At 41.9% G+C, this 22,613-nt stretch overlaps 1 protein-coding gene and 1 long non-coding RNA gene across 5 annotated transcripts; both read right to left on the bottom strand.

Annotated features, from left to right (window-relative positions):
• Positions 1-209: 209 nt before the first annotated feature.
• Positions 210-2,191, bottom strand: LOC125286668. Its single transcript, XR_007192217.1, has 4 exons — positions 1,796-2,191; positions 1,339-1,412; positions 1,138-1,246; positions 210-985 (listed from the first exon to the last, which is right to left on the bottom strand). It is a non-coding gene; the product is annotated as an uncharacterized LOC125286668 (long non-coding RNA).
• A 4,467-nt stretch (positions 2,192-6,658) lies between these two features.
• On the bottom strand, positions 6,659-20,653 carry cpeb4a (cytoplasmic polyadenylation element binding protein 4a). 4 transcript variants are annotated; one of them, XM_048231318.1, is made up of 12 exons: positions 20,348-20,653; positions 20,099-20,215; positions 18,427-19,643; positions 16,559-16,652; positions 15,835-15,882; positions 15,482-15,505; positions 14,407-14,586; positions 14,167-14,256; positions 13,964-14,082; positions 13,342-13,456; positions 11,416-11,597; positions 6,659-7,540 (listed from the first exon to the last, which is right to left on the bottom strand). In XM_048231318.1, the coding sequence occupies exons 3-12, from the start codon at positions 19,585-19,587 to the stop codon at positions 7,313-7,315; spliced, it is 2,241 nt and encodes a 746-aa protein (XP_048087275.1). In that variant the 5' UTR covers positions 19,588-19,643; positions 20,099-20,215; positions 20,348-20,653; the 3' UTR covers positions 6,659-7,312. The 4 variants fall into 4 exon arrangements, with proteins under 4 accessions (XP_048087275.1, XP_048087276.1, XP_048087277.1 ...); XM_048231319.1 differs by lacking the exon at positions 20,099-20,215; XM_048231320.1 differs by having other exon boundaries at positions 16,559-16,649; positions 20,099-20,653.
• Between the last annotated feature and the right edge of the window lie 1,960 nt (positions 20,654-22,613).

Consider the following 22,613-nt stretch of genomic DNA (forward strand, 5'->3'; position numbering starts at 1 on the left):
ATGTAAGCACATACAGTAATGTAATCTAAAAAATGCTGCCCTGATTAAAAAAAACAATACAACTGATCTCAGCTGGTATTTTGTCTATAATGGAGTGGAGTTGACCCCAAACTTTTTGTACAGATGACAGCTAACAGCCGTGTTGATGCGTGCACATTCAAAACCAATAAACAAAATAAACCAATAAAAACAAAGCGAATTATGCAAGGTGTTTTTTTTAATGGAATTATAACAATCAACTACATAACATAAAAACATAACAATAACTTCAACAGTCACTGAATCACTTTACTTTTCGGTATATAATATAAACTGTTAACTATAAATATGGCACATGTAAGGCCAGGCCACAAGTCGTAGGATTATAAGGCCTTAACAGAAACTTCATGAATGCAAAAGAGAACATTCAAGCTTTGATGTGCTCAGAAAGAGAACAAGAAAAAAAGTGTAGGCTCTTATCTCTTCACACAATGGGCACGTGAATATGTATTGCTTTTATTGACTCCCTGGAAGGTACAGAACCGTTCCCATTGAAACTAATCTTCTAGAGGGCTTCATAGAAATACAAATGATTGAGTGAATGAGTACTGTGGTGATTTGAGCCTTTAAACCTAAGCGCTAAAGGATGTTTAAAACATGTTTTTCTAACGTGGCAGGAGATTGTAAGTCAAACTTGATGCTTCTGCTGATTGCTTTTATACTTGTAAGGCAGAAAATCAGACTGCCTCCTGCACATCAATGGCAAACTGAGCAGCTTAACCTCAGGCTGAGAACAATTTAAATCTACACGACAACACAAGCACCATGAGCAGTCAACACTACCCGGTCTACAGCAGGCTCTGACAGCAGTATGCCGAGATCTCCCTCTGCTGGTTGATTTGCCATATGACACAAACAAACCTGCTTGCAACAATAACTGCCTGAAAGTAGTTGGTAGAAATGAACTTGACCTGACTCCTGATCTGACTCCTCAATCAGTTAATGTCTAAAAAAAGAATAATAATAACATGAATCAATCCACACTCAAACTCATTGAGTTCATTCAAACTCTACTACTCTTGAATTGCTCAGAAATTATTACATGACTCACTGCTTATTTCCCTGGTTAAAGGAACGCCAGACACTAAAACAGCATACCTGTGCCAGCCTGCCTTTGTTGAGAAAGGGTCAGCAGCCTCCTCCTGATTAGTCTGTTCTCTTGGAGCATTCTAGCAATGGTTCTCAGGACACTCTCCCTAGCTTTGGACTGCCACGAAGAAAGAAAGCAAAGAGGAGAAGACAGTTTCATATGTTTATTTGAATGTTAATTTTTAATGCTATCATATCATCCCAACGTACCGTTTTGTTAGCGGACAAAGGGTCGCCTTTGTCAATACAATTGAAAATATCCCCTTCTCCATCATCAGGGGTCCCTATAACGTTACAAATGGACAAATTAACATTTGGCTAATAACACCTGCTACTACAGACAACAAAAGAAAAAGGCTTAGAACTATGTTGGTTACTGGATTCACCAAAAATAATCAGTGATTTACAAAGGTCAGAAAAACTTTTCTTAATGATTCACATTATCTAAATACACGTTGGACTGTGGTGTGTCGTCATATAACTGCCACATAAAAATAAGTAGTTTTTACAGCTAAAGAATTTAGAATAATCTGTCAAAAATAGTAAAAAAAAAAAAAAACTTTGTTAGTCACGGTAGTATTCTAGCGTTAGCTAAGAGCTATCTGCTAATGTTAACATTATGCTAAGATGCACCCCATAGCATAGCATAGCAACCCAGATGTCCTACCTTTGGAAACAGTGTAGCTGTGTGACAGTGCGTCTTTCTCACAAGACCATTTATTTGGCCGGTTTAATTTCTTCAGTGCCATCCGGTTCGCTTTCTTAACACCTCTTGTGCTGGATGAAAGTGTTGGGCTTACTTGTGTTTTCGCAATGACTGGTGAAATGTGCACCTCCTGATAGATGGATTTGACTTTGCTATTTTGTGTAACGTTAACGTTAGCAACCGGTTTTCTTGAAAGGTTACGGCTTGATGACTGCGACCCAAACCGTGGAATGTAAATTTCTTTTGTCTTTTTGGAGGACATATTACCGACAATTAAGTATTTTACACCTAGAAATACCAAACTGTCCTTCCTTAGCATAACAGTCAGTAACGTTAGAGGTGATTTCCTCTGCGCGTGCGTCGTCTAGTCAACCGAATCATTAAACCAGATTCTAGAGCAGAATCTTTGCTACACATACTGCTTTGATGTGCTCCTCGGAAAGTCAGAGTTTTCGAGTTGAGAAGTCTTTTTTCAAACTTTTTAAGTGTGAATGAGGAAACAACATGGCCTTGGTCTAAATGAGATAAGATCAATAAGATGTATTCAGCGCTCAGAGCGTGAAGCGCAAATGAAATGTATCGAGTAGACCATGAATATTTTAGGGCCTAGCCATAAATAATTATTAGATAATCTTCAATTAAACATAGGCTACTCATAAAAAAGCTAGATTTGCATAAGATGTCTAGGTGCTAATGATTTTCAAGTGACTAGAACAATTAACTATCATGTAGTTGTAATTTGTAGTATAGATCAGCATTAACATCAGTACCATCAGCACAAGTTGATTCTAGAACCAGTGGTGTCAGGGCCTGCATTTAAATGTGTTTAGCCAAATGATTCCACTTAATAATTCTGTTGTCTCAGTCCCCCTCCTGGGATATATAACATGCTAGAGGAGTGCTCCCATTGCCTCTCATGACGAACTGGCCGTTTCACAAACCAAATAATCAAATTGGACCCATACTTGCACGTAAAATCAATCGCATCCTATAAGAGCAAACCTGTGTTGAGACATTAACCATTTTCTACCTCTAGGGGGCGAACAATGACATCGATTGTGTAAACATCTTTTATTCACTTGTGACTCCTGTTGACTGGTGAATGAGTGATTGTTTTGAGCTGTGTCACTCTTTTCTGTAATAGCAACAGCCAAGGACACAAACCTTATTATTTTTCATCAATTTCAGATTTCCACATCCTTCTCTTCCAGTGAATATCAGAGCAAACGCTCTATGACCTTATCTGTTTTGTCTCCATCAATAATCAAAATAATTTTTGATCTCTCATCTCGGTCTTCTCATTGACCATATATTATCCTGGGATCAATGTGCTGATGCTGTTTTTAAAAAGGGCCAACAATTCTTTTATTTTCTTAGGAAACTTAATTATTTTAATGTTGATAACATCATTTTATCGAGAGTATTCTCTCCTATTGTATTGTATGCTGGTATGGACATTCAAAAATCACCCATCAGAACAAATTGGGGAAGATTGTTAAAACCTGTGGATAAGCAACAGGTAGACCTGTATCAACTATATCTGACCAGATTGGCGCAGAAGGCAGACAAGGTTTGCATGGATACAACCCATCCACTTTCAGTGGAATTCAGTTCGCTCCCTTCTGGTCGTAGATATAGCCTCGAGCAAAAAACTCATTAATTCCCATGGAAATAACCCAATTAAATAAGATGTGAGGAGGGGTATGACTGGAGGAATATATGTGAAGTACTGTGCAGTAGTTTTATTTATTTATGACATTAGGCCTTTTAGGGAAGTGCAATATCCTCCTTTTTACTGTATTCTATTTATTGATGTGTGTATGTTATGTGTTAGATAAATAGTGCTGTAGATGTCTGGTTCAATGTTTGTGTTGTGGATTATGTGTCAATATGCCTGTACTGTACAACAAATTGCCTATCGGGAACAGTAAAGTTTCTAAGTCTAAGTAAGTCTAATTTCAAAAAGAGCAGTTGCAATACTGGGGCAGCAAACGTCCACAAAACAGAAAACAGTAGCAAAGCAGCGAGAGTTCATAGGTAGGCCCTATGCTTGATCACTGGCACAATGTATTCAATATATTGAATCGTTCCTGAGTGATTTTCATTCACCAATATGAAACAATGTGTGGGCCATGTCTCATGGTGAAGTAATGATGCGACACTCTGCAGCATGTCTAGCAGTTGAGTTTTATTCATTCAACATTTCACATTACAAATACTTTAAAATTATGCATACTGCTATAAATAGTTGGCTGCAAATAAGACATTAGTTTTTACTACAGTAGCACATGAATTGACCAACTAGAAAATTGAATTTATTTTTTTTCTAGATAGTTTAATTAGGAAGAAAATATAAAACCAGAACTTAGAAATGACTTAACAAAAGGGGGGGAAAAAATCAAATCATATCATAAGTAAAAAAATCTAGTAATAAATACAACCTTCCCATACACAGTTATAAACTATTTTGCCATTAAGTAACATTAACACATATTTCAATAGTTTTCTTTTCCTTCTGAAAATGCAGAGCACAATATGGTGATTAATAAAAACTAGTCACTCTTAACAAGTTTAACACTTCACCTTAGAAATATAACAAAAATCTGATCAAAATGATAAAAGTTTTACATTCCAATTAAAAATATACCAATACATGTCTGATACATTATTGACCTAATATTTACATGTTTTAAATCACAGTAGCATGAAATTAAGTAGGAAAATAAGTGAATAAGCACAAAACAAATGTAAAAATAACTTTCATTATTTATATTAGATTTTCTTTTTTACTTTACAAATACCAGCATGAAAAACCCATGTAAGGACAATAGAAAATGACAAATATGTTACCGTTTTTAAACGTCTATCAATAAAAATGTCAATAAATTCTTCCATTGAAAAGATTGTTGTTTCCGGAAGGGGAGGGTTGTATTGCACATAACCTGAAGTTAACTTGCAACATTTATCACATTCAAGTCTTGAAAGTCCCCTATTGATGTGAAAGATACTTTATTGTGACTGGGGGAGGGGTCCTACGGGTTTAGGACTTAGGACCAAAATGCAAAAACAAGTTATTGGTGTCAATGCACAGCGACTGTGCACGGGGAGGGCAGACATTAAATTAGGAGGCAAACAGAAATGGAAAAGGTTAACGGCAATTCCATCATGTTGAGAACTTATTAACTTTATCTTACTTAATTGTAGTCATGCATACTAAGAATTAAGTAACCTAGTTGGTGTCCAGGAATATATTTTTTATATGAAATAGTAATATTTTCTTACACATAACATTCATAGTGATACAAGGTGCATCCTAACATTACTCAAATTGGCATTGGACCTTGATATAAATAAAAAGAAAAGTTATGTGGGAGGCATAATCATTTCAAATAGTAAGAATAGCCATGTGCTGAAAAGATATTACTAAAAGTCACCATATGCTTATTAAATTAAGTCTTTGACATGCCATAGCCCAATACTTTCAGTACAACTGTGCGCATATCGCAGTCACAAATTCATCTACAACAGAGATGGGAGTCACTCAGATGCACGTGACAATTTAAGAGTTTCAGCACTTATATAGAAAAAGCTAAACTGAAAATTATATCAATCATTTATCAGTTTTCCTTAAATTATGTTTACCATTTATCCAGGTCGCTTAGTAACAAAGGTACAAAATCTATTTCCAACAAGTGAAAAAATGAGGTATTGCAAAAGGAGTAATTTTCTTCCCATTTGTGAAAAAAATGTGCCTAAATGACTGTTGAAAAACAATACTTAGAAAAGTAGTGCATAATTTATATGTATATGTTCATGACAAAATAATTGGCTATAAAACACTGTACAAAAATCAGCAGGCCATGTAGAAAATAATATTTGTTTACTCTGTGACAGCATATTCTTCAAAAATGTGTTCAGCTACAACGTTCAACCAGAACACCGACAAGCTCATTGCAAAGACCGTGCAAAGGAACATCAAGACGACAACAAGGGTAGTTTTATCATTAGTACCTCACAATTAAGTTATCTTCCAACCTTATTCCCCCGACAATCATCCAAGTCAGCAGGGTAAAGCACGACCTACCCTTAATACCAATAACTCTCTTTCTTAATGCTAAGCCTTTCTTTTCTGTTCGACATGATGCTATATGCTTTTGTTGACTGCCTTCAATCACTTCAAGGCCTGTCTTTGGTGTACCTCTCTCAACTCCAAAGAGTGACCACCTTGATTTGAGTTTTAATTTCATTTACTTGAGTTTTTTTTTTAGAATTCTCCCAGGACAAAGGCATCTCTTACACTACTGCAACCTATCTTTGGTTGAAGTTTCTGATGAGAAATATTTCTTCATTAGATTCCTGATTTGTGATTCAACAGTGAGCTCCGCACACAGTAGTTATTGGGGGCATATCCAACGCTAACGTTAGCGTTAGCGGCTCACAATATGCATTGATCAGTGTAGTTAGACATAGGATTGCACAGAGCCTGTGTGTGTGTGTTTTTGTGTGTGGGGCACCCGCACACGCCTGCAGCGCAATGTAGTCCAGTTGTACTCCTGTACAGTAGCAATGCTCGTAGGGAAACGCCAGAGGTCTGAGAGACGTGCACAGCCTGTGCCACAACCACCTGCAGTAAAGTCAGCCCTTCCACGTGGACCAAAGCCTAAGTGACTAAAACAAGCGAGGACCTGCCAGATCAGCTTTGGATGGAAATCCTTTGAAAAGTGAGTGTGCGTTAACTATATAAAATGGAGAGGGGGGTGGGGGGGCGAGCCAGGGGGGGGTTTACTGTGAAATCATGTGAAAAACAAGAGGAAGTGAATGAGGATCTGTATGTGAGCATAGCTGTATGAGTGTCTTTCGTCACCTTTTTCATGGATGCTATGAATTAAGCTTAATCTCTGTGGAAATCGATCCAACACCTTAACACTAAGGTAAAGAAGTTAAGTGCCCGATCATTAAAGTCTCTCCTTGCCACGTGTTATGTAGTCAACCACTCACTATTCTGAATAGGAGCGTCCGTAAAATAATTTGTTAATGCTTCAGCAACTGAGGCAGGAGAAAGACAAAAGTCCACTACAGGAGAGTCAGGCGAAACATCTACTTTTTTTATATATATATATAAATCTAATGCATTCAAGTTTTCATGCGCAACCAACTTAAATTATCAACAGGATTACGCTATTTCTTTTTTTTTTACGCTTTCCACTCTTTTTTTTACATCTCAGGAGAAAAATAATAACAATAAAAACTTAAAATAAAATAAAATCTTAGAGTATTTCTTTTCTTTTAAAAAAATCTAAACAAAAAAAGAACTTCATTTTTTTTTCTTTAAATTAAAATAAAAAAGGAACCAGCAAAAAGGAAAAGTGCATGTATGCGAGTTAACATGGCAACCCATCAGTCCCGGCCCCTGACCCAATCCCAATTCCCACCCCTCCTCTCCTCTCCTCTTCTCCCCTCCCATGTTCCTAGTGGTGGTTAGTTCCAACGGAAGGAGATGTGGCGGGGCCGATCTCCACCCTCCTTGACCAGGGGCTTGTGGAACTCTCGGCCGGCGCGTGAGTGGATGGCGGCCCAGCAGTATTCACAGTAGTACTGGAGGCAGGTGACGTTGGCGCAGAAGAAGGGCGCGAACTTGCCACCGCAGCGCGTGCCCTGGCACTCGTCACAGAGCTGGTCGTCCAGCACGTATGGCTTCACCTCCACCTGCAGAGTTAGGAAGACGAGTGAGGGGTGAGCAAGAACATGTGGGCATAAGTGACGGAGACAAAGAGAGCACGAGCAACCTGTTTTAACTTCCACCTTAATAGGAGCACGTAAGGGTGTGTGTGTGTGTGTGTGAGTGACTTAAAGAGACAGAAATAGCATGAGCAAGTATGAGTGAGGAAGGATGAGTGAGCAGCAAGGAGGAAGTGTGTGTGTGTGTATATGTGTGTGTGTGTATATATATATATATATATATATATATATATATATATATATATATATATATATATATATATATATATATATACATACATAGATATATATATATATATATATATATATATATATATATATATATATATATATATATATATATATATACACACACACACACACACACACACACACACGTACGTGTGTGTGTGTGTGTGTAAAGGGAATACACCAGAGAATGTGTGTGTGTGTGTGTGTTTTTGTGTGTGTCAGTGTGTGTTTAAGAGTGAATAAGTCAGGGAGGGAGTAAGCAGGCAGGCGAGCACAGGCATAGTTCCCTTTCACATTCCATCGAAGAAAAAATAGTGACAGACAAGTGAAGAGGTGTGTGTGTGTGTGTGTGTGTGTGTGTGTGTGTGTGTGTGTGTGTGTGTGAGGGAGAAAGAGTAAGTAAGTGAAAAGGGAGAGACAAACACAGACAGACAGATGCAGCAGTTAGTGAGCTGGGAGCAAATCAATAGAGGGCAATGGGAGGCTCTGGGTCTAAGTGCTGGTCCCTGAGATTTAAAGTTTGAGGCTGATCGTAATGGTCCCTTCATTAAACAAGGAGGAAAGAGAAGCCTTATGTCTTGGAACGGTAATGGAACATCCCATAATATGCCCTTGGACAGTCATATTTCAGCCTTTCAAATTGACATTAAAACTCTTCTTTTGTCTGATGTTTTTTGTGTGCTAGGTGGTTTTGGGAAACATGCATACAAGGAGAAAACACTCCTGGAGGAAGTAAGGTAAAAAAAAAAAACAATAGTCAAAATGCCCCCTTATCACCCAACCAAAGAGATACATAGTATATAGGGGTGGGCGATATATATCGTCTGCGATAATATCGTGATTGTTGTTTTAACGATGTGCAAATTTACATTATCGAGTATTTAAATTACTTATGGGGAAAAAAACACTCGAAATTACGCACTGAAGACTCATACATTCCCAGGAGGTAAGCTATGCGGGAGAAGGGCAGCAGAGCAAGTGTCACGTGATCACAAGTGGGTCACAACGTTGTCCCACGCAGCCTAATGTTTATTATGTGCAGGGAGAGTAGCCTACTTGGGATTTTATGCGGCTACTTCTGTTCAAGTAGCATTGATGAGACAGTCACGTTTTTTCCTACACAGTATTATATGGAGAGAAAACATTAGCCTTTGAGTATTTTAATAGTCAGTTGTAAACAAATAACTATTCTCATGTAACTCTTTTGTAAATGGATTGAAGTTCGCTCTATCTACGTTTACCGATTATGCTAACCGTTAGCATCTCTATGGGATTTTCTTATATACATTAGCCATAAGCTAACGCATTAGTTTCTATTCTGTAACTTGGAATGCTAGCCTACGTGATTGCTCTAAAACAAAACATAGAAGGAAATAACTGAGATGTAGGCTACTCTGTTGGTCTGCTCTTAGTTTTACAGTGAATCGTATGTAAAGGTTTGAAAGGAACTTCAGCCTCAGACTTTCTCTTGGGAAACTGTTAGGCCTATTCATCTTCTCTAATGTAGCTGGCTAGATCACGTCATTGCCACACACACAAGTGGGGGCAGAATTGGAAATGTGTCATAGAGTGACAATGCATTGGTTGATTTGGTTAAAAAGTCACAGGTTAGGTTATTATTGTAATGATGCTATTCATAAATAATGAGCTGTAAAGTAACTTTAACAAAAACATTTTTTTAAAGGATATCGACTAATTATCGTTATCGTCAAAATCACAAAAAATATCGGGATATTATTTTTTGTCCATATCGCCCACCCCTAATAGTACAACTCTAAAAACTAGATGTACCGCAAAGCGGTACAACATATGACCACCGCTCAGTCCTGCACATTCTCTCTGCAAAAATAAATCACGCTTGTCAATTTGTCTCCATGTCCTTCTCTTGCAACTTTTGTTTATGTAAATGAGTGCATGTATGTGTTTGCTTTTGTGTATACTGTATGTGTGCTTCTCTGTGTGTGTGCGTTTTCGCTTGTGAGTGTATGTGGGGGTAATGGTGTGTGTGTGTGTGTGTGCTTTATTTGTCTGTGCTTCGCTGCATGGCGGTCCAGAGGCGATTGCTCGAAGACTACAGGGGAAGCTCAGCCTCTAAAATATCACGGAATATCGCATCAAATAACACTACCAAATTTCCCTCACAAGATCAAAAGAGTATATATGAAGGGTTCAGATGCAAAAGCCTCTAAATGCCACCTATGTCAAAAATGAGATAAAGATGGTGAGGGGATGCTCTTCACACATAGTATACGCTAATCAAATAATTTAACTTCTAAACCCACTAAATACCACTATCTTCCTGGTCTGAAATATCGATTTATAGGCAAAAACCTATAGGAGCCTGAATTTAAATGCTCATTTAAAAGAAAAGTGGTCAGACGGATTTAGAGGGTTTTGCATCTGAACTCTTCATATATATACTTATACTATTACATTATCTTCTAGCCTACTATTCCAACTACAACATGCTGAAAACATGTTCATTTTCATGGCTAGTTTGTTCAGCAATAAGGTTTTGCCGGTCATTTATTGTTATTTCGCACCCGTAATACATTGCTGTGACGACACGATCCATCAAAAAACCATGCAAAAAACCCATAGACGCTCGGCTTCACTGGACATTCAATGGCACTACAGAGTGGGCTGATCTCAGTGCAGAAAAGCTAGATCTTTATTGGACAAACGCCACAAAATCGTCATTTCCAGGGAAGCCCAGTGTCTCTGGGAGTGAATGGGTCAGTGGGATGGCCCGGACGCCGAGCTTCTGTATAATGATAGGAGGAACTGTCATAGAGGCTGGACTTTTTTTGATTGACAGCATATTTCTGACAGGAAGTTCAAGGGATGCATTAGTGCCTGTAAAAGTCCTGGCAGGAAGCGATTACATCAACGTTTTTTGGTATATCCAGTTTTTAATATTTTTTTTCCGTGTTTACAACTTAGTGTAGTGCATTCCTGGATCTACATCCTTATGCATGCTTCCTGCCAGGACTTTTACGGGATTTTCCCAAATCACGGAAGTAACGTTGACGCAGCAGTATCATAGCAGATAGTAGCATTCATCAGGCAAGTGTTATTTAAATAAACTCCTGGTGTATTTACAAACTTTTCAATGCCTCGTTTTATGAGTAAAGAACACCACTGTAGAAGTTTCGTACCATTCAGGGCATTATTAGTGGGGTAATTTACGAGATAAAAGTTGGTACCATTACGACTGCAGAAAAAAAGGTGTTTGGCTCGGGGTCATGGTGCAAAGGAGCCTAGGGTGAAATTACTCTGAACCATCGCTTTAATAATTGACCATTTTTATCAGAGCTTCCCCTATTGCAAAGAGCAGCAACCGCCACTGTGGCGGTCAAAATAATTATCTACACCATCCAGAGTGACATTGAATAATGAACCTTTATTTTCAAGATTGCACCAAATTATTTGACCAAATTTGCTTATCAACGTCTGTTAAAACACAATAAAAAAAATGATATCCTCCATTTTATGTGCAATTAAGGATCTCAGTTACAGTGAGTAAAATCAATAGTGCTGATGCTTTTGACCTCCTACCCTCTCTCTCACTCACACACACACACCCCCACCCCTCCAAAGCCCTTGCTCACCCGTTTATCAATCTCTCCATGTTGCAGTTGGACGAAGCGTGCACTAATGGCGGCGATGTAGCTTTGCTGATTGGAGAAGGCCACACGCCCCGCCCCTTTCGGGTACTTCAACTCCGGGTCAGTGTCGATACCAGCATAGCACACGCCACCGTACAGACGGTCCATGATCATCGCCAGCTCAACTGAGACACACATAAACATTTAAATGTAACTGACAAAGCCCCGACACACACACACAGACACACATTTCTTTCGAAGATTGTTTTCATTAAGAAGGCTGAAGACCAAGCAGACTAATGTTGTGTTACAGTAATCAACTCTCATGATGCTAGATTGGTACATACAGTACTCTCCAGAATTATTGCCACCTTTGGTAAAGTTGACTAAAAACTGGTATAAAAAATAATATTTTGCACTCTCACAATGAAAACAATGAGGAAAAGACACCCTTGAAGACAAATAAATTTATTTTGAGAAAAAGAAATATAAATATTTTTATAATTTAAGTTAATCAGAGTGTCTGTGAACTTTCAGTAGTAATTGATGACTTTCTTTTTCATGAAGGTATGAAAATAAAGTCACACAGAGGCTAAATCCTCTAGTCGTTTTTCAACATCGGAAAGACAAGAGAATACACTAAATTTAAATAAAAAGAAAGTGTGTTGACATCTGTAAGTAAGGGAATGTTTTTCACACTAGGTACTTTATTGATAATGCCTATATTTACAGTTAAAACCATGATTAAAAGGTTCTAATCAACGGGAAATGTGACAAACATGCTTGGACAAAGAACCATGGTTATCTTGCCCCCAACATTAAGACAGTAAGATCCATAAGAAAATCCAGAAGAACCACTGTTGAAGAGTTACAGAAAAAGGCATCATCTTTGGGTCACCAAGTCCCCCAAAAAATCTTCAAAAGTGACCTCACTGCTAATAGATTATTTAGAGGGCATGCCAGGTAAAAGCCTGTCCAGTCATTTAATTACCCATGTAAACGGCAGGAGTTACTGAATGGTACAGTGACTTTGTCTGGAATTGTTGTCCATTGTCAGATGAAATAAAAATTGCACTCTGGCTAGAAACACGTTAGGCGTGTTTGGCGTACATATAAGAATGACTATACTGAAAAGAACCCCATGCCTAATGAGAATTATGGTGGAGGGGCTGTGATATTGTGGGGCTGTTATTATTGCCAAAGGCCTTGGGAACCTAATTAAGGTGCATGGTATCATGAACCCCAAGAAAAACCTGAACATTTCCAAAGGAAAGCTGTCAATCTCTGCCAAGACACTAAAAGTGGATCAGGTCAATGAACCAAAACAAATGTCCAGATCAAAACAAATATGGTTTACTGAACACAAAATCAAGCTTCGGCTTCTGCCATCTCAGTCCCCTGATCTAAACTCCATAGAAAAACAGTGGGGTGAGTCAAAGAGGAGAATCCAAGTGTGGACCTAGGAATCTGGACGATCTGGGGAGATTTTGTAAAGACGAATGGTCTTAAATCCCTTGCTTTGTATTCTCCAACTTTATGGGGTGTCATAGGAGAATATTACAAGCTGTTATATTAGCAAAGGGAGGCTTAAGAAGGTATTACAAGCAGGGTGCCAATAATTGTGAGCAATGCATTTTTGTTAAAAACATTTCTTTATTTATGAAATGTTCCTTTTTCTCAAAATAATTTTCTCAAAATAATTTGCCTCCCTTCAAGGTTGGAGTTTTCCTCATTGTTTTCATTGTGAGATTACAATAAATCGCCTAGAGATTATTTTATTATACCGATTTTTAGTCAACTTTAGCAAAGGCGCCAATAATTCTGGAGGGTACTGTAGTTCTGATGCATTTATGGCATAAATAGCAAGACGTTGTAAATAGTAGGAAAGTGCTTCTAAAGCCAGAACAGATGACCTAGAAGAAAACCTACCTGCGCGCAAAGGACGAGGAACACCTCCCACAAAGATGGTTTTCCTGGGGTCCAGTGGCTGAGAACCATCCATCACAAAATCACTGTCATTCAGATTCCAGGGCCGGATTTGGACCTAAAATGGGAACCGGGAAATGCATATGAGAGAGAGAGAGAGAGAGAGAGAGAGAGAGAGAGAGAGAGAGAGAGAGAGAGAGAGAGAGAGAGAGAGAGAGAGAGAAAGAGAGAGAGAGAGAGAGAAAGAAAGAAAGGGACAGAGGAGAGAGAGAGAGAGAGAGAGAGAGAAAGAGAGAGAGAGAGAGAAAGAAAGAAAGGGACAGAGGAGAGAGAGAGAGAGAGAGAGAGAGAGAGATTGTTTTTCACCGAGACGCTTATCAGCTTCCATCAGCACTTGAGGAAAAAGTGACTGAAGGAGAGGCCTGTAATGTGGGTTGGCCTGGCAGGGCACCACTGTGACTAGAGAGATTTCTGGTTTATATTTAATAGCCTCCACCTATTTTTGTAGGACAGCAGTGGCAAGCACAACGCAAACCCTCCTCACACCTTGCCTGCTTCTTCACAAAGCCTTTGCACCACAAGATGACAGTAAAAAATGTTAAAAGGGATAAGAGTCATATCCTACCGGCTTGTCTTTGATGGTGGGACTAGACACACATAGGTAGAGTTTGCCCTCTTCCTCGATACACGCATCAATCAAGGCCTGCACAGAGCTCTCCTCTTGGAATAGAAGGAATGCGTAGCCTGCAAGGACAAGTGAAGGAAACAGGATTCATTCAAGTGTTCAGTGATTGGTTCCAGTGCTACAGTTACTGTGGTGAAACACACCTTTAGGAGGGAAGTAGGATTTGCTCTCTGCTTTATGTGGCCAGTCCACAAAAAGGTGTCCGAAACGGCGGAAGCTGGCGGTGATCTCATCTTCAAGAGAAATCACAATACATTTTCGGTGCAGACTAAATATGTTAGTGCCATCCATTACAACTAATGTAAGTCCTATGTTGCAGTTTTTTTTTTTCAGGCTGTTATGTTATGTTGTTAAAGTGGTATAATCCAATCACAGTACCATACCTTCGTCAATGTCGGGTGGGAGGCCCCCTACGAACACCTTGCGGGAGTAGCGCTCGATGCGCTCGCCATTCTGGTGGGGGAATCCATGAGGGGAGCCCAGGCCTCCGACACCATCACCACCACGGTCATCCTCCCCGAAGCCACCACGCTCATCCTCCATGGGGAACAAGGACGAGTGACCTACAGTGCCACATCATAACGTTAGTCTGAGCATGTGCGTGTACAAATGTGTGTCTACTACAAGGAGTCTAAAAAAGAAGTCTTCATGCACATATAATACTTTTCATCCAGGCTTCTTAATATCTTTGTTGAAAGTGGGACTTTCAGCTGTCAGTTTTGATAGAAAATGCTAAACTTCCTTCAGTAACGAGTAGCAAAGTGATGTAATAACCTGGACATTGCTATAGTGATGACTAACTACAATAGTGAAAGGAAACTTCTATGCAACTATGCAAAACCCTACATTTCTTCAACTGCCAAAAGAAGAACTAAGGTTACAAAACTGCAGTGTTTTGAAACTGTACTTGGAGATAAAGTAAAACGGCCATGTCTCACTGTGTGCCAAAACTGCCAACACGTCAGACCGTGTCTGTGGTTTGTTTGAGCCTTCACTGTGCAGTAGTCGATAGACACCCAGCCATATAATTTCAGTACATATGAATTAAATGGGGAAAAATACATCCGTAAATCACTTATTTCTGGTAAATTGCATAAAGGTCATGAAACATTGACCAAAAGCAAGCAGGAGACAACAATAGCACTTACATAGCACTTGACAAAGTAAACAATACAAAGGCTTTTGACAATAACAGTCAAAAGACTTTGTATTGTTGGCAGCAGTGGCAGCCATTACCCATTTACCCAGAATGCTCAGAGTTCGATCAGGACTGACACATGGGCAGTCACATCAGGAAGGGCTACCACAAAAATCAATCAGCACAGACAGCATGACAAACACCAAGGAATGGCTTTAAACAATACACCAGAGGGGAAGACAGCCACAGAGAAAATACTTTAAAAAACAAAACAAAATAAAAAAACAGCTTAAAGCAGTAAGATACAATTTTTTAATTACCTCGTCGTCGCCCATAATTCCTTGCTGCATGTAAAAAAAAGACAGAGCAGCCTTGAAAATGACAGCAGGCTCAAGGTTTTTTTTTTTTTTTTTAAACTTGAATGACTTGCAGAATTTGTATCAGACTTTGCTCTTTACAAAACCACTGATGTCATTTTCATTTGTTTCACAGAGTTCTCAAAGACCAAATCCAATCAACCGTTCATTACGGCAGTCAGAAAGTCCCAAAGCCTCAAGGTCATGTCCCTAGTTTTTGTCATCATATCTTATTTAGTTTGTATGAACAGCTCTTAAATGATAAGCATCGACCACCAATTTTACTGTCACTAATACAGGCATGGAAAGCTACGTACCGTTCACTGGCAAAGACCCATCTCCTGGGTGGGGGAACCCAAACCGACCTGAAGAGAAGAGTGTGGCACCGTCAAGGTCAGCTCTCAAGGGCACAAAAGACAAGGAAACACAATACCAAACCGCTAGGTCTGCTATTAGCTTAGCTTAGCTTCGATTGGTACTGACAAACAAACAAACAAACAAAGGATGTTTGACTGACTGAAAATGTTAACAGCCATCCTCCCCTGTGTGGCACTGTATCCAAGCTGCTTAAGAGGCCTTGACAGTGATCTCACTTTAAGGAGAATATCTAGTCAATTCAGTAATTCTCCCCTCTTCAAAGGCAGAAAGACACTTCACGATATGTGCATAACTGACAAAGGCAGAGGAAGATGAAGAGCACCATATATACACAAAATATTTACATTGCTCTTCCCTGTTCTCTTATCATAGGGACCATAAGCTATGTATTCCATGATGGAGAAAACATCACTAATCTAATCTATTCTAATTATTTTCTCCTTGGCTAAAACATCCTCTAAACCTGAGAAGCATCAAGGGCCAATTCCCCTACATGGATGAAGCCTAGTAGTCCAAGACCAAGAGAAATCTCCATTGACAAAAGCTTTTTAGACTAGAACTAGGCTTAATCTATGGCAAACCATCTCCAAACATTTACCACTTTCAGGGTAAGGTCCATGTTATTTAATTTATACATTTCTTTGCTTTTGCACAGGGATGCACCTTTCAAGGAATCCTGTTCAGCCCTCATAATGTCAATCAGGGAGTTCTCTAGGGAGTGCAGGCTGAAACCATCAAAGGATCGGCTACGCTCCTGCTAAGAGACAGGAGAGAGAACGTTATTAGCCCGCGGTGTTCTCACAACAACAGGATGACACAGCTCGGCGAGGCGAGGAGCCGCGTCACTCAAGCAGCTTCTAGACCCTTCTGCCGTTTTGTGTTCTGGGGTGCTTGTTGAAGATGCAATCGTTGGCCCTGCTGTGTGGAGATTGTGCAGTGTTCTCCTAATAGCATGCAAGTCACTTACTATACTTTCAATACCTGACAGGGGTATTAACACTGAGAAAAGCACAAACGCAGGGAGTTTGTGTGTGTGTGTGTGTGTGTGTGTGTGTGTGTGTGTGTGGGGGTGTTGGAAGTGTGTGTTCCTAGAATTAGGCTTGAACATTTGAGTTTACTGCAAAACCACAAGCAGAAAGGAGAAGTTAAACCCATTCCCAGAACAACACATTAGCAGAAAATGCAGCACATACACAAAAGAATCCATCAGACACTATTTTCACTGTATGAATTTTGAAATTCAACATGGTGCCTTAGAATCAATTCATTCAGGCGACAGCAGACCCTAAAACTGGTCAGTAAAGAAACTGAAAAGAAAATCCTGCATGGACCAGAGTCATCATGGACCAACATGTGACCCTCTAATTGCATGAAAATTTGAAGCCATTTCAAACCAGTACTTTAAGTTGTGCAAGCTGAAACACACACACACAGTCTCCTATCGGGGGGCGAGGATAAAAATGCAAGGGCTGCTTGTTATCACATTGCTCCATGACGATCCATATGTCCTTCTCCTTTCCGCCCACCCCCCACATCCAGATGAGTAAGCACTAACGAGAGAGAGGGAGAGAGAGAGGCCCCGTCACGAATACCGTGACTACATCTCTCCGTCACAAGCGCTATTCTAAATGCACACTGGGATTGGATGGATGGAGAGGGGATGAGGTTGATGGTGATGGTGTCTGTGAAAAATAATCACATTGCCATGACCCATCTCCCCCTCCCTTTCTCTCTCCCTCCCTCCCGCTCTCCCTCCCCCTCTCCCTCCCTCCCTCCCTCTCTGCGTAGCCAGGGCCTGCTGCATCCGACTCACCCCTACGTGGTCTCCTTGTACAGCAGGCTAGTGTGCAGGCACAGCTGAGCCGCAGGCAAGTCCGAGAGAGAAGCTCCATATTATTTCCCATCCATCCATCGCGGGCATGTGCTTCTGCCGCTCGGTTCATATAGCTTTGATCTAACGCATCCATCAACTGAGGCCACAGGAAGGCCTCGTCATAATCAGATTAAGCCTGACTGAGCAGATATGTTGCCACTGCTGCCAGGGATACTCTTTCAGTCTCTCTCTCTCTCAGTCTCTCTCTCTCAGTCTCTCTCTCTCAGTCTCTCTCTCTCAGTCTCTCTCTCCCCTTTATACACACACAATCATACATTTGATTACTCTTGTCAATTTCAGTTGCAATGCATGGTTATCAGCTTTAATTCTCCACACGTCACTAAACAAACAGACGAGTGCATGCATTCACGCACCATTTCATTTTCAATTTCATTATTGGTTCACGAGTTAAGGTGCATAAATACTATCTTTGTTTCATCACTACAACTGATAATTCACCAGACATAATCTGCATAACACATTTCATTCATCATTAGCACAGACTGTTCACAAAACACAAGTACGGGGCAAATGCAGCAGGCTTGATTTAGCTGCATCATGGTGATATAAGGGGAAAAGAAACATGGCTTTCTGTGCAAGACACACCTAGATTTCCTTTTCCTCCATTCTTTTGCTTGCTGGAACCTTCTAGTCTTACCTGGAAGGGGAAGATGCTCTCGTTCCTGTTCATGTTGTCCTCCAGCCAGGGCTTGGGGTTGAAGCCGGAGCTGTTGCGGTTGAACTTCTGCGAGGGAGTCTGGTTGTTGGGGAAGGACTTCTTCAGTGGGGAGATGGAGTTGAGGGGCATCATCCCCCCGGCGATCCTCTGGCGGTACTCGCGTCCCTGAGAGGCCCCCCAGCCTCCGTAACCGCCGCCACCACCACCACCACCGGGGCTCCACGAGCTGGAGGAGGGGGTGGAGGAGGGGCTTTGGTAGCTGCCCCAGGGGGAAGGGGGCTTGCTGAGGTTGTTCCCTAGGTGAGGCAGCTGGTTGAAAGCAGCGTTGCGATGGGAGAAGGGAGGAGGAGGGTGGGGGCTGGCCGGCGAGCGGCGGTGCTGCTGCTGTGGCTGGCTGTGGGGGTGCTGGAAGTGGGGGTGCGGGGCCGGGGCCGGGTGGTGCTGGGACAGCGGGCCCATCTGGTGGGAGAAGCTGCCCCCGAAGCTGGGGCTGGCATGGTGCGAGAAATTCTGGAAGAGGAGTGGCGGCGGCCCACTGCTGGTGGTGCCGGCCGGGCTAAAGAAGCCCACTTCCTCGTTGACCAGTGCTGAGGGGTTGGAGGGGATAGCAGTGGACCAGCTGTTAAAGCCTGTGAGGGAGGAGGACGAAGAGCTCCCCGACTGCACCATGGTACCCATGCCTGACGTCTCCTGGTAGTCGAAGCCGGAGAGCACGGGGGACTCCATGCGGAGGATCTCCTTGCCGTTCCCGTTCTCTGTGGTTCCTTTCTCCAGCTGGTTGTCCTCTGGCATGGTGCTGTCGAGGTCAGATATGATGCCTGAAGTTTCTTGATGGCCTGGTGGGGAGATGGGCTGCTTTTCTTGAATTTCTTGTATATCCTGTTGCTGCTGCGCCTTGGTCTTCTCAGGCTCCAGGATCTCATCTTGCATGTTCGTGTGGGTCGTCACGACAGGGAAGAGCCAAGCGGACCCTGCACTTCCACCATTGGTAGCCGTGCTGGTGTTGATGAACGCGGGGGGACTCGGGGGGGCGGTCTGATGATGTACTGGATGTTGCAGGTGTGGGGGAATTCTCACGGGGAAAACTGATTTGTTAGCACTGTTGTTCTTAACCAGGGCTCCAAAACCGTAATCCCCCATTTATATAATCCAGTATGCTTTCTCCCGGCTGTAATTTTCTCGATCTCTTTTCACACCTACAACGGGAAGAGACAATCAAAGTACAAAATATTCACGATTACAGCACCGTTTCATGAGAATTCTCACCAAACACAAGCGGACCAGCTGCTTTGGTTGTTCTTATCCGGATATGTCCTCTGTTCCAGCTTAATGTAACAACGAGGGGAAATAGAACTTAGAATTCGCATGCAATCGAGAAAATGCAACAGACATCCTTGTAAAACACCCTCAAATTGCAGGTCTGTGCGCGCAGCTCTTGGCTACAAAGTATCTGGCGACGTTTCTTGTAGCAAAATGAGGTCGTCGTGATAATGTAACGTTAGCAATCTCGCTAGCAGCCTAGCTTGCTAAGCATTCTACGTGATCAATTAACCGAGAGGCAATCACTTGTGTGCTATTTTTCAGGTAATCCACGCAACGAGATCATAAATGATCTTATAAAAGAAGGCGACATTTAGACATGGGCACCTACCGATTTTCTTCTCTTTTCGCCAATGACCTCCTCAGATTCGACCATTTAAATGCAGGAAAATGTTGATGACGTCTCCTGTCTGTGCGGGATTGGGGTAGTTTCTCCGTCTCTGCAAGCCTATTCCAAGGCAGCCAGCTAATTAGTTAAATAAATTATCTGTTCGACATCTATACGTTAGCCGGTGACTGTCGCTGACAAATGACCACACAGTTTTCTAGTCTACTGTCAGTTTCACGACAGGACACTTACCAAATCTCGTGTGTTTTAAATGAACACGCTGTCAAATTGGAGTGACACTTGTAACCACTGCGTTATCGTGTCCTGTTTGCTCAAGAACACTCGCGGCGGATCATTCTCACAGTTTTACAGGAAGAAACGTTATAGGACACAGTATCGCATAATCCGCGGTTGACGATCAGTTCAGACAAGTTCGATCCAAAATGGTTTCAGATGTTGTCATGATTTTAGTATATCTTGTATTTTACATGTAATGCTGTTCTTTTCCCTGCTGAGCGTTTAGGATAGTCCCTTACAGACCATCGAATGTGACAGCTGATCCACCAGTGCAAGAACACTTCCGGCTCAGACCACTCCCCGACAGGCATCCAGGTCCCGCCCTGTGTAACACATGAGTTGTGTGTAATTGGTCATTTGACTGCAAACCACGCCCAACTGAAACCTTTCTCCTCTGCCTCTGCGCACAGGACGGTGCGTAGGTCCACTGAAGCTTATGGAAAACCCTCCCTTCCTCCTCATCTTTTTTCTCCCCAGAATATTAAATAAAACGGCTGTGTTAGATAACGTGACGTTTGAGATACCAAGCAATGACGCGGTGATGGACAAGTACACCAGCACCAGAAAATGTACAAGTGCAACAAGGATTGTAAAAAAAAATGTAAAAGATGGGCTGACATTGTCATTAACAACAGCTGACATTATTGGGCCTGCATTACCCAAAAAATATGCATGACATTTAGCATACACATTTAGCATACACATTTAGCATACACATTTAGCATACACATTTTCGGCTGAACAGGCGATACACGCAGGTTGGGAGTAGGGAAAAGGAGCAGAACTAGAGCACTGTGCCTTTAACATATTATTATGCATCCCAAGCTCCAAGTCACTGCAGCGAGGAATTTGAGATGCAAATGTCTTGTGGAACTCACAGTATCTCTGCCTCCACCGGGCCTTGTGCTTTAAGGAAACAGAACAAGGGAGGACGGACGAGAACCCCCCTGCTGCGCAGGAACTGTGATGTGTGTGTGTGTGTGTGTGTGTGGGGGGGGGGGTCATATGACTTGGGTCAGGGTTTGTCTCAGTGTGCTTTACAAACATTATCTCCGCCCTCTACATGTATTCATTTGTCTGTCATTCAAGAAGCGCATTGCTTGAGGTCCTGCTGCAGAAGAAAGCAGGTTCCAGTCTTGTGAGTGAGCGTGTGTGTGTGTGTGTGTGTGTGTGGGCTACATGTCTTGGGCAGGGCCGCCTCAGCTCTCTCTGTGCACACTGAAATCTCATTAAAATAAGCTGATGCTATTTTCAGCTTGTAATCGAGCGTTCAAGCTTGATTATTCATGCCTGGGCCAGAAACGCTCAGTCTCCCGCAGCACCTCCCAACCCCCCAATGAAATAAATAAATAATTCAAATGAAAGAACAGTTGCATCGCTCGGATGATCAGAGCAGAGCACACGAGAGTTGCACATGGTGCCCAGTGTCACACCAATCCCTGGCAGACGGCAGCTCTCCCCAGGCCCAGATCTGGCCCCGATTTGGCACGGATCCGCTCCGCAGTCAGCAGGCTCTCTGTGCAGCCCTCTTAATCCGAGCACACCATTTCTGGTCAATACTGCACAGCAGGCAAGCACACTGTACATTTTAGGACTGTGTGGCGTTGGAAGTCATCTCTCTCTCTCTCTCTCTCTCTCTCCCTATCCATCTTTCTCTCCTTTTCTCTCTGTATCTCTCCATCTTTCTCTCCTTCTCTCTCTCTCTTTTGAAGACTGACAGTTTTCCCAGTGTCAGCAGATCCTCGGCAGTCCACACACACACACACACACACACACACAGTTCCTGTCGACCCCACCCTGCTCATGTGCCCTTATACCCAGCAGTGCTGGCGTGTGTGTGACCTGCAGGCTCTGCTCTGTCAGCCTGTGGGGATTAAGCACACAGGACTCAGGGAGCTGAGGACCTGAGAGCATGGTGCATTGTCTCACCCCCACACACATGCAGACACACACCAACACACACACACACACACACACACACACACACACACACACACACACACGCAGACACACACACATACAGACACACACACACAGACACACACACACACAGACACACACATACATGCAGACACACACACACACACACACACACTCTGCTGTCTCATGACTTACACACTCCTCACAAGGGGAAGCCAGCAATTTAGTGGAAAAAGGAACCCCCACGTGGCAGGGGTAATAATTTAAATGTGTGCGTATGTGTGTGTGCGTGTGTCTGTTT

This window comes from Alosa alosa, chromosome 21 (assembly GCF_017589495.1).
Source record: "Alosa alosa isolate M-15738 ecotype Scorff River chromosome 21, AALO_Geno_1.1, whole genome shotgun sequence".
In the NCBI taxonomy this organism is placed as follows: Eukaryota; Metazoa; Chordata; class Actinopteri; order Clupeiformes; family Clupeidae; genus Alosa; species Alosa alosa.